The sequence below is a fragment of the Benincasa hispida genome, chromosome 8 (assembly GCF_027475165.1).
Source record: "Benincasa hispida cultivar pf3 chromosome 8, pf3_genome.v1.1, whole genome shotgun sequence".
Taxonomy (NCBI): domain Eukaryota; kingdom Viridiplantae; phylum Streptophyta; class Magnoliopsida; order Cucurbitales; family Cucurbitaceae; genus Benincasa; species Benincasa hispida.
This window is the reverse complement of record NC_143485.1, coordinates 8,412,149-8,424,622: the sequence shown is the minus strand read 5'-3', so window position 1 is coordinate 8,424,622 and position 12,474 is coordinate 8,412,149. Positions and strand designations below refer to the sequence as shown.

General features: G+C 27.4%; 1 protein-coding gene across 1 annotated transcript; it reads left to right on the top strand.

Annotated features, from left to right (window-relative positions):
• Window positions 1–2,771: 2,771 nt before the first annotated feature.
• Window positions 2,772–6,826, top strand: LOC120082804 (alpha carbonic anhydrase 7-like). The gene is made up of 6 exons (XM_039038128.2): window positions 2,772–2,956; window positions 3,594–3,811; window positions 4,498–4,707; window positions 5,472–5,636; window positions 5,733–5,786; window positions 6,572–6,826. Exons 1-6 carry the CDS (start codon window positions 2,869–2,871, stop codon window positions 6,650–6,652), a joined length of 816 nt encoding a protein of 271 aa, XP_038894056.1. The 5' UTR covers window positions 2,772–2,868; the 3' UTR covers window positions 6,653–6,826.
• Window positions 6,827–12,474: the final 5,648 nt, after the last annotated feature.

The following is a 12,474-nucleotide window of genomic DNA, read 5'->3' as shown; positions in this document are numbered from 1 at the left end:
TTATTTCACTATAGACCTATAGTTATACTTTTATGCAGTGTAGGCCAAGTTACATCTATGGATATAATCATTAAAAGCAAGTCACTCATTCATGAATTGTTCGTAATTACAATTGGATCAAATGTTTGTTTCACACCTATAATTACCTCTTTCTCTTCAAGTACCATTGACCCTTTAATGAATAATTTGTTTGTGGTTCAATCATAAACCAAGTCCCTCTTGGACGAATGAGAGGATGGTGTCTCATTGTTACATATTGAATCAATTACTCGAGCCACTCTCACCCATGTAAATCAAAGTATGAGCCCTCACATGCAAGAGTTCAAAACTCACTCAAAACTAAGATTGAGTCATACATGATCATCTTATGAAATATTAAACACTTATAAAGATTAAATATTTCATGGTCTAGTCTTATACAAACTCTTTATATAGAATACCTCCAATTACATATCTCCACATGAACGATTTGGATCTAATTGTTTGTAATGATTATAGAGTGGGTCATATAAATAATGTCACTAGGACAAGACACCCAACCTTATCCATATACTATAGACCCTGTAAGTTATTTCTTGAACATGATCTACCCGTATATGAACCACAATATACTGTATAAAGTAATATCTAATATTCTTGGATTTTTACTATAATAGATAATTTAATATTGCATTAAAATAATTCAATTAAATATTAATTAATAAAAAAATAACAAATAGACTTTAGGATACAAATCCAAACAATTTCCCACTTGCACTAAAACCAGTAAGACATGCTTTGAGTGCTACTCTATACATGAAGAATATAGGACAAATTATAAATGCAACATTTTAACTATATGATTCAACGAAGACTACAATGTGTGAATAATTGTATATAAAATAGATGAACATTGTAGGAACAATTCTTTATATTTTTGTGAAGTTGTAAATTGGTAAGAAGACCACGTATTTATAAACTATTATGACAATTGAAATAGTCACATCTTTCGAGGGAAGACATACCATAAGATGTTTACTCTGTAAGATAATTTGAAAATAGTAATTCATTAGTTATGAAATGATTTTTTATTTAAGTATAATTTAAATAAACTACTAATAACAAATTATTAAGGTTGAGGATAAACTAGAGATATATTAAAAAAAGGTTAAATTGCATATTTAATCTTATGATTAGACGAATATTAGAATTTAATCTTTATGATTCGATAAAATTCTCATAAATAATCTCTACAAAAAAAAAATTGTATTTAAAAATTATTTTATCAAACAATTAGAATAAACTTATGAAATTTTACTAAATCATGAGATCAAATTTTAACTTTTAAAACTATATAGATTATATTATAACTTTCCAGAAACTATAAGGATGAAATTTGTAGTTTCAACATTAATTTATTTTTGCCACCTCCTTTTCTAAAAGTATCAATTCTCACATTAATAATAATATGTTTTTTGTCTTCTTTAAATGTGTGAGCCATCCTTGTTTTTTATGTCTTTCTTCATTTGATAGCCTTTCTCTATTTTCTTTGACCTCAAAGAATCATATTCACAAAACTTAATTTCCTCCTTTCGTTGACACCACAATTTTTATTGGATTGGTTTTAAATATAGAAAAATAAATCAAAATATTTATAAAATATGATAAAATTTTAGAACTATAATGATAGACGTTAATAGACACGAATAGACTACTGATACATACTGATAGAAGTCTATGAGTTTCTATCAGCGTCTATCATTGATAATTCGAAAAATTTGTTATATCTTGTAAATATTTTCAATAGTTTTACCATTTAAAATAATTTCTCATTTTTATTTTTATTTTATTTTTTTGAGGACAAACACTACAATATTTTATTGATAACCTTTCTCCTAAATTTTATAATTTTCTCAACTAAGGACCACCCTCTTTATTTGTATAAAAGAAACCATATGGCAGCGTTTGGTTTCGAATGTCTATTAATTATGATATGTACTTGCCAATAACTCACATCGCCTTTCTCCTTTTTTTTCAAACTTTGTAGAAATAATATAACAAAATGGTAAAAATGGTAAGGTTTCTTAATTTTTCCACATGTCTTATCAAGATGGTACTTCTTTGTGTTCATCATTTTTTAACGGGATCTCAATTTTGATATTTTTATCAGGAAAATTAGGAACACAAATAAAAATAGTTGAAAGCTTAGGCTCCATTTGGTAACTATTTTGTTTTTTTTTTTTGTTTTTTGTTTTAAATTAAGCTTATGAATACTACTTCCACCTCCAAATTTCTTTCTTTGTTATCTATTTTTCACCAATGGTTCAAAAAACCAAGATAAATTTTGAGAACTAAAAAGAGTAGCTTTCAAAAAATTATTTTTGTTTTTGGAATTTGACTAAAAATTCAACAATTGTATTTAAGAAAGATACAAATCATAGTAAGAAATGTAGATGAAATGGACCTTCGCTTTTGATTACTTTTTAATCGAATGTCCATTTGAGTTTCATGGGCTTTGATACCATATTATATAATATGGGATTTCTATCTCAACGATAATGAAATGAGTTCATCTATGTTATTAAGATTGTGAGGTCTCTTGATTTTACCAATATAAGATCGATTCAATAAATCAAAACTGAAACATTCTGGAGCTACAAAGATAGTTATTAAATAGGATCCACACAAGGAAAAGCATTTGCCATTCGTTGGTAGATGGTGGAAGAAACTCAGAAACTTCGTATTTGTAGATGTTCACACTTCATGGTTGGGGGTTATAAATATGCAATAAGTTTTGGCTTTGAAACACACCAACAAATCACAAACACCTTGCTTTGGTTATTGGCTATAGCAAAAAAGATACTTAAAAGGGAAGAAATCAAAGTTTGGATGGAGAAGCTCAGTTTTCATGTGTTGTTTTGCTTATTTTTCTGTGCCTTTCTTTTGGTTTCAAGGCCTATAATTTCTCAAGAAGTTGGTAGGGGACATTGAGTATTATCATATTTTGTTTATTTAGATATGACTACTTAATTAATTTCTTTCTATTTATTAAATAATTTTTATTTTTATTTAATTGTATTTTCATTGTGTTCGTACTCATTTTGTGAACTTCTTTTTTTAATTTTAAATAATTTATATATATGTTTCTTTTATTTTGTTCTTAGGAGAATGTAATTTTATTTTTGTTAAAAAGTATTTGTGATGTTTATATTGTTTCTATTAGATAATCAAAAAGTGATTTCACAAAATGTAATAACAATAGGTGGCACTTTTAAGACTCATAATTAAGTGTATAATAACATATTTAAAGAATTGGAAATATAGTAAAATTTTATCATTCATAAACTTTTATCGATAGCTATACCTAAATTTTGCTATATATGCAAACTTTTATATTGTACTATATTTGTTAATACATTGAGTCTAATTGCTATATTTGCAACCACCCTTGATTACATTTACTTTTAAAACAACGAATATTTGGTGGAGTTTATGGCTCATGAGTTTGGGTGGTTTTCTTGAGTTTCCAAATTTCATTCGATATTTGTACGGAAAAATTAAAGATGAGAGAGACTCACTTTTCAATCTTTTTCTTTGTCTTTTATAATATGCAGAAGATCAGAAAGAATTTGATTATGATGAAGAAGGAGAGAAAGGACCTGCACATTGGGGAGATCTTAAACGAGAATGGCATAATTGCAAGATTGGACGAATGCAATCTCCTATCGATCTATTCCATAAGAGAGTTCGAATCGTATCTCATTTTACCGACCTCAAAATTGACTATAAGTCTTCTAACGCAACTCTTAAAAATCGAGGTCATGATATTATGGTAAACAAGATAATATAATTTAGCTTTAATATTTTATTGTCTTTCCAACAAATTAGTTAAACCTACAAAAACCTTAACGAAATAATATATTTGATCCACTAGACTGGGTATTATATCATTTCATGTGATTCTATTTTTTGAAAATTACTTCAAAATTAATTTTTTGTGAAAATTTAATGATTTCGGGTTTTTATTGATTTTATTCTTTAAAAGCTTACTACATTTGTTCGGTAGATTACTCATATTATGGAAATTAGAATTATTTTATTTATTTTTTAAGACTGTTTTTAAATATAGAAAAATAAATTAAAATATTTACAAAATCAAGTAAAATTTTAGAATTATCAATGACACGTTGATGAACACTGAATTAGAGATATTATTAGACAATGATAGAAGTTTATCACTATCTATCAACGTTATCATTCATAGTTCCGAAATTTTAGTATATTTTATAAATATTTTCAACAGTTTTACTATTTAAAATAATTTTTCTATTTTTTTTTTTAACTCTGAAAAGATTTAATCATGAATTGGATGGAGAACGTTTTATTACTTCAAAATAATATTTAAAATTTTACAACAGTGAAAATGAAAATGAAACCTAATATATATTTCCATTTCTAAGCTAAATTATATATTTAACCATTGATTCTAATTTAGATTACAACATGTGATGGTTGCAGTTAAAATTGGGTGATGGAGCTGGTTATATGGAAGTGAATAGAACTCGATATTTTCTTAGACAAATTCATTGGCACTCACCTTCAGAACACACTATCAACGGAAAAAAGTTTGCTTTGGAAGCTCATTTGGTGCACCAAAGCCAAACTGGAGGTGTTGCAGTTATTGGAGTTCTTTATAACATTGGACGGCCCGACTCTTTTTTATCTAAAGTAAGTCCCTAAAACTTTAATTAGAATTTTAGTATCACATTTTACCCCTCATTCTTATTTTACATGTTGTATTAGAATTAAAGTGTAGATGGGAGAATCGAACTTCTAATCTTGAAGTCGATATTACGAATACTATGTCAATTGAGCTACTCTCTTGTTGGCTACTTTACGTGTTTTTTCACAAGGAAACAAGAGTCAAAATAAATGAGAGATAAAAAATAGTTACTACATCCCTTTCAATTGGTCTACAGTGTCATTGTAGAGAATCCCTGTCTTGTTTTTCACATTTTTTTACCTAAAGTCGTTACCTTAACCGCAAGGAGGGGGATGCCGAAGGCCATAGGTGGTGCATGGTTGTCGTCAGCTCGTGCCAACATTGAGTTTTTTCTAAGTGGAGCCTGGATACTTCATTTTATTAGTACAACCGAGAAAATCATAAATTAATAAATTATGATCAATCAAGTTATGGAAGATTTTAAATACATACCGAAATTCAAAACTCCTTGTTGTTCGAGTCAAAATAAATGAGAGATAAAAAATAGTTAAACAATTAAAACTAAAACCTATCTAATTAGATCAAGTGGCAATTGCAAATTTAATATAAAAAAAAAAAGAGAGAATTAAAAATTAGGCGTATGTCTTTAGGTTTTACCTTTTTGCAAATAAGTCAAAAAAAATTCGCCTAAAAATTTGATTGCTATTTGCTATAGAATGTAATTTCTCTGAACTCATAACCCAACTCTCTTTCTCGTCATTTTTTTTAGATGAAGGAACATTTGGAAGAAATTTCAGATACACATGAAGATAAAGTATTCAATGTGATTGATCCATCTTTATTGAAGATGCGAAGTAGTTTATATTATAGATATATTGGGTCTCTAACAGTTCCACCATGTTCTCAAAATGTTCTTTGGACTATTGTTAGGAAGGTACTTTCCACCAAAATCTCTCTCTATGTATATACTTCACAATTATTATGAAATTTGTAATTTTTTGAATTCTTAATCAACTTTTGTATTTTTTAGGTTAGGACCGTCGCACCCGAACAAGTGAAGCTGTTGCGCGTGGCTGTTCATGATGTAAGTGAAATAGTTTTTAAGGTTCCATTTAATAGTCCTAACAAATCTTTGATTTTTACTTTGGTATTAGAATTTGGATTGAATTTCATCTGATAAAATATAATATAAAATTAAGACCTCGTTTAATAATATTTGTTTTTTAATATCCTTCTTTCCAATTATTTCTTGGTATGCTTTGCACTTTTCTTAAAATCACATTTAAATTTTTAGCAAAATCTTAGAAACAAAGATTTAAGGTTTTAAAAGGTACTCTATTTTTTTCGTTTTCAAGTTTTGGTTTAGTTTTTGAAACATATTTAAAAATAATAAAGCAAGTAATCTATCTTGTACAAAATGTTGATTCTACTAGTTAGAAATTATCTGTTTGGTTCATATAACAAAATTAAAATTTAGTAATTCAGTTTTGAAAGTACATAGATTAAATCGTACAAATCAAAATTTAGGGACTAAATTGTTACTTTCATGAAAGTTTAAGCAGTCCGTGATATGAAAAAATTCGTCAAAATTAAATGTCAATTTTAATTATTTTGTGATGTAGATTTTATATTTGGTAAAAATATTAAGTTTCTAATTAGTTTATCGATTTATTTATACAAGACATCTCATCAAAACCTTAACACTAATTTTACAATAAATACTAAATCAATATAAATTCTAAAATACAATGACTAAATTATTATATAATAAAATTTAGAAACAAAAATATTACTTTTACGAAAGTTTATAAATAAAAAGTGATTTTTAACTGAGTATATAATTGAATGTGAATTGATTTATGTGTTTAGGACTCTGACACCAATGCTAGGCCTTTGCAACCAATCAATCATAGAAAGATTCAACTTCGAATCAAATCAACCATATATTGAGGAGAATCGATTCTACTTTTGTTTTCCAACACAGTTGATGGTGGCTATTAAACCATATTTTTATTTTACTTGTTATGAAATTCATAATATCTCAATAATAAAACATTTTGATTGTATCAAATATTGGATGTATGATTGATTTGGGTAATTATGATATATGAATGTTTATGGGTACACTAATTTTGTGTTAGAATTGGATTGTAGAAGGTGTTCAATATGGCGAGGTTTTCTTTTACGAAGAATTTGTTATTTGAGTTATTATTTCTTTATATTTTGAAATTTTATTTTAAATAACAAAATTACTAAAAATATTTACAAATAATAGCAAAATATCACCGTCTATTTGTGGCAGACTACGATAGACAACAATAAACTACTATTTGTTTTTATCTCTATCTGTGTCATGATAGACACTCGAATTGATTAAAATATTTAAACACGTTTTATAAAAATTGATTAAAATACACTTGAAAAGTTATTTTGAGTGGCTGTCAAATACTCCAATTTCTTCCCAAATGACTTATTTTTTTAAATGAAACAATTGAAAATGTATTTCAAACACAGTCCATTCTTCTTAGAATTATGTTAACTCTTATTTGGATTAATTGAAATTGAGTAATAAGTTTATTTACTGTGTTGATCAATTACCCATTAAGAAACACAGACACAGATACGGATACATGATACGGATACGATACAATACGACGATACGTTAATTTCTAAAAAACTAAGATACAGATACGTCGAAGATACGTTATATATATATATATACACACACACATATAATGTCTAGTTAATTGTTATAATACTTATTTCAAGTTATATTAAAATATATTTATGAAAAGAGTTAAAACTTGAAAAAAAATCTAGTAACGTCGAGTGATTGTTGAGCAACGAGAGTAGATGGTAGGAAAGAAATAGAATATGAAGTTTGAAGAATGAAGTTGTGGATGAAGGGGGTGTGAATCATGATTTAAATAGTGAAAGAGGGAAGAATGGAGATTTAATTATGTTTCAGTTTTTTTTTTTTTTTAATGTTTTTATCATTTTTAATTTATTTTGTTTTGGATTGCTCAATTTAAGAGGACTTTTATGTTTGGAAGTGATTTTAAAATGGTTGAAATCACTTTTGTCATTTTCAAAATCATTGTGAAACATGTTTAATTCTTCAAACTAATTTTGATGATATGAAAATTGTATTTAAAAGTATAAAATTGAAAACTAAATTAATTTTGAGTAATTAAAATTGTGTTTTTGAGTGATTTTAAAAATGAAAAAATTTTTTTTTTTTTGATGATTTTAAAATCTCTCCTAAGCATGCACTAAAATAAAAGGATATTTGTAGTACATAGTAGAATAAGAGAAAAAATTTAAAAATATATTACATCTTTAAAATATTTGCAAATATGGATGAGTTGACTAGTCAATCTTTGATTTTTTTTTAATTTCCAATTTTGCCCTCCTTGTCTTATCTTATTATACACATTTTTTTTAGTCTTTTTATTTTTTTTTTTATTCGATTTTTGCTTTTTTCCTCACTTTTTTCATTTTATTTTCTTACTCAGTTTTTGTTTCTTCTTCTTTTATTTTATTTTGTTCTTTCCTTTATCCGATTTTTGCTTCTTTCCTTTATTTTTTATTTTCTTCCATTTCCTTCTTTTTCCCTTTCTTTTTCTTTCCTTTCTTTTTTATTTTCTTTCATTTCTTTATTTTTTCTTTATTTTTTATTTTCTTTTCTTCCTTCGGTTTTTGCTTATTCCTTTTTTTTATTTTTATTTTCTTCCCTTTCTCCGATTTTTGCTTCTTTCCTTATTTTTTTTATTATTTTATTTTCTTTTTTCTCCGATTTTTGCTTCTTCCCTTACTTTTTCTTGTTTAGTTTTTTTTTTTCATTTGTCCGGTTTTTGCTTCCTTTTTTTCTATTTAATTTTCTTTCTTTTTTTTTTCTTCAGTTTTTGCTTCCTCTCTTTCTTTTATTTTTAAAATTTTTCTTTCCTTTATTTGAATTTTTTCTCCTTCCCTTTTTTTTCACAAGAATTATGAGGCCGAGTTCCATACGCATGACTTGAAAGTACTCAATTCATAAGTGACTTAACACCAACAAGCCAATCATCAAGTTTGATTATTATAACAAACAATAAATATAAATAGAAAATGAAAGTCTATCACTGATAGCCACTAATATTTTTTTATCATTGATAGCTTAATCTTTGATTATATTTCATAGTTAATAGACACTTATAGAAATCTATCATTGATAGCCAACTTAGTGAATTTAATTAATAAAGTTGAATCTCGAACTAAAATATAAGTGGAATGCCTAGAAGTTATCACTAATAGCATGTTTATTAGTGATAGAAGCATCATCGAAAAGAGAAGGGACTTACAAATATTTGGGAGGATGAGAAAGGGGCAAAAAGGTGTTCGGTGGCTATGATTGATAGAAGCTACTATTGATAGCATGTTACCAATGATAGAAGCTAATACTAATAGCATGTTATTGATGATAGAAGCTATCTGATAGCACGTTATCGGTGATATAGAACTATCACTGATAGCATGATATCAATGAGATCATTGATAGCATCTTATTAGTGATGTTATCAGTGAAAGAAGCTATCACTGATAACCACAATATGAGTAATGTTAGCGATATCAATGATAAAACTTAGGTGATATCTATATATTGAGTTTCTTTCAAAGGTGATAACCAGTTATAGAAGTCTATCATTGATAGCCTTAAGTGTTAATATTTCAAGGTCGATTCTAATTGATGAAAGTCTATCAGTGATAACGACTGATAGCTGCTATCGGTGATAGCCATGATAAAAGATTATTAGTGATAACCACTATGGTAATCAAAGTTATTGCTTTTCTTTCAAAATTGATCACTATTTATAAATTTATCATTGATAGCTACTAATAACCTTAAGTAGTAATATTTCAACGTTGATTCCAATTGATGAACGTGAATCGATGATAGCTACTAATAATTGATAGCAAATTAAAAGCTAATATTTCAATATTGTATTAATTTTTCTCAAATTGAAAGTTATCGCTGATAGCAACTATTATCGATAGCAATTGATAGAAGCTATCAGTGATAGCAGTTGATAGCAACTATCAGTGTTATCACTGATAGCTGCTATCAATGATAGATTTTAATTTGAGAAAATCGGGAAGAAGCGAATAAAATGGTGACTAGACATGGGTTTTTTAGTCTTTTACCATTTTTTTTTTATTTATATATGCAATTATTTTATCCTTGTACTACATATTCTATTATTTTGGGCTTGAATTCTATTTATGCAACTAGCCCAAAATAAAATGGGTTGTGGGTTGGGCTTTTTAAGTGGTTAGACTTAAATTTGAAAAAAAAAATTGACCACGTATCCCCTTTACGTATCTGGAAGCAGATACGCGTATCTGAAAATTAAAAAAAAAAAAATAATCAGATACTTTAAATCACGTATCAGACACATATCTACCACATATCTAGACGTATCTGTATCGTATCCATATTTGATACCAATTCTCTATACAATTAGAAGTATATGTGCTTCCTAGATTATCCACGAAAATTTAAGCAAAAATTTGTTTTGTGCGGCGTGATTGGTGTTGTGGCAAGCTATTTTAATTTATATGGCTAACTTTGCAATACAACTGATGTTTTTAATTTCATGGTTGGTATTATGATTTCCCTTCACAAATATTGAGTAATCAAAATCTCTACCTTCTTGCTTAATTTTCGCTTTCTTTTACTCGAATGGACCAATATCTATTAATTTGTGTAATTTCACTCACTTTGAAATACTTATCTTAGTTCAACTTCAATTATGTAGCTTTCTTTCCCTCTGAAATGGAGATATATTTTTTCAGGTTGACTTTGTTCTACTTTTTAGGTTTGATTTGGTTCGGTTTTTTTACTTATATTTTGTATATCGGTCTATACTTAAAAATGATGTGAGTTATGATATATATATATATATTTATAGTAGGTTGTAGTTATGTTAAGCTTTCAATTGGAGTATTGTAACCCTATTGAATGTTGGGAATGACTTTGCACATTTCGCCCACAGCAAAAGAAAAAGAAGTTTTTAACAATTTTGTAACTGTCTATTTAAATGATTTCCACAAATTAATTAGTGAAAAATTAATTCTACAATTACTTGTAAAAACAGTTTTTATTTAATTCTTCAATTAATTCTAGAAACAATTTTTATTCTTCAATTATTTTTCGTTTAAAAGGTGTTTTTAGTTTTTGAAAAAAGAGACGAACAAGATTTCGTCTTTTCTTCTTTCTCATGTTTTCTTCTCTAGATCTACTATTTTGTGAGTAATTTTTTATCGATTCCAACTCATTCTTTGATGAGTGCACGTCAAAGATCGGTAATTGTGTTAACCTTGGGAAGCAACTGACTTTGGCGATTTAGCAACAAGGTCGCGCCAATCTTGCTTTCAAGACAGTGGGTTTATCCACGACACAACGATCAACATTTGATTCTAGCAATTTGAAAGCAAGAGAATTTCCATTATGTTTCAAATGTCGATCAAATTCGGAAACGTCATCGATAACACTACTACAGAAATTGGATTACTTTACGTTTTTCCAATGTCAAGTAGAAGGTATACTTGACGCTAATAAAAATGTCTTCTATTCGACTGTCAAGTATAATGTCATAACTTGATACTGTAAAAACGTCAAGAGAAATAATTATTGACACAATTTCCGTGTCAAGAAATATAATTCACTTGACACTAATGACATGTCCAGTGTATTAATTCTTGACACTTATTATTGTGATTACTCTTGACATTTTTTATTTGTCAAATATATTTTTATCTTGACACGAAATAATGGTCAAGTAATGTAATTCTTGACACATTTCCAATGTCATCTATACTTTTTTTTTTTCCAAATTAAACATTCAAATTTAATTTCTATTTCTCATTTCTTGCATTACATTTGTTCCAATAAGACAACTTCATCAACTAAACAGTTGCACATATATTTCAGGTCTACATATCAGCCCAATATATCCAAAGTAATAATTGAGAATATTAAAATAAACAATTTCATTCTTCTATTACTCATGTCTATATGAACGATTCCAAAATTTACGAGGCGAATCATACAACAGTATATACTTTATCAACCCACCTCAATATATGATAATTCCAAAATTGTAAGACAAATCTATATGTGCTATGTATTCCAAAAATCGCAAGACTAAAATTCTATCCTCCACCACACATTTCTTTGAAGTATATAACCTATAATGGTTGAACAAAACATTTACACAAAAAAAGTTTTGGGCATTCCTATGTAGCCACATACACAATTTATAGGAAGTCCATCAGATATAGCGACCTAAATATTCAGCCCATTCCACGCATACTTCATCCAATTCAAGTTGCGAGTATGAGCTCCTCGTATCAATTTATAAAACATTGAAAATGTGATATACATATTTATTTACTATTTACACTATCTATACTGTTACAATATATATAAGTAGTTTAAAGACATACTGCATCTGTTATAATATTGTTCTCTTTAGTCATGATTTCTCGCATATATCTCATAACGTAATACCCACATTCGACAGTTCCCACTTGTAAAGGATATTACAATACAAAGCCAATAATTAATACACATATCATACAGATGCATTAAATAAACATCATTCTATTAATTTTTTCAATGCTCTTATACTTACCTTTATTGTTTTCTAGAATGTAGTTTTCCGAGTCTTGCAAATTTTTTTGAGACTGAAAAATGGTCATTGCCCTGCATTCGTCAAAGAGTATAATATAATATT

What these genes read in the sequence shown, in the direction of transcription:
- LOC120082804 (XM_039038128.2), top strand. Translation starts at nt 2,869, where the DNA reads ATGGAGAAGCTCAGTTTTCATGTGTTGTTTTGCTTATTTTTCTGTGCC. An exon ending in ATCGAGGTCATGATATTATG is followed by an intron (nt 3,812 to 4,497) that starts GTAAACAAGATA and finishes TGATGGTTGCAG; the next exon opens with TTAAAATTGGGTGATGGAGC. An exon ending in TGCGCGTGGCTGTTCATGAT is followed by an intron (nt 5,787 to 6,571) that starts GTAAGTGAAATA and finishes TTATGTGTTTAG; the next exon opens with GACTCTGACACCAATGCTAG.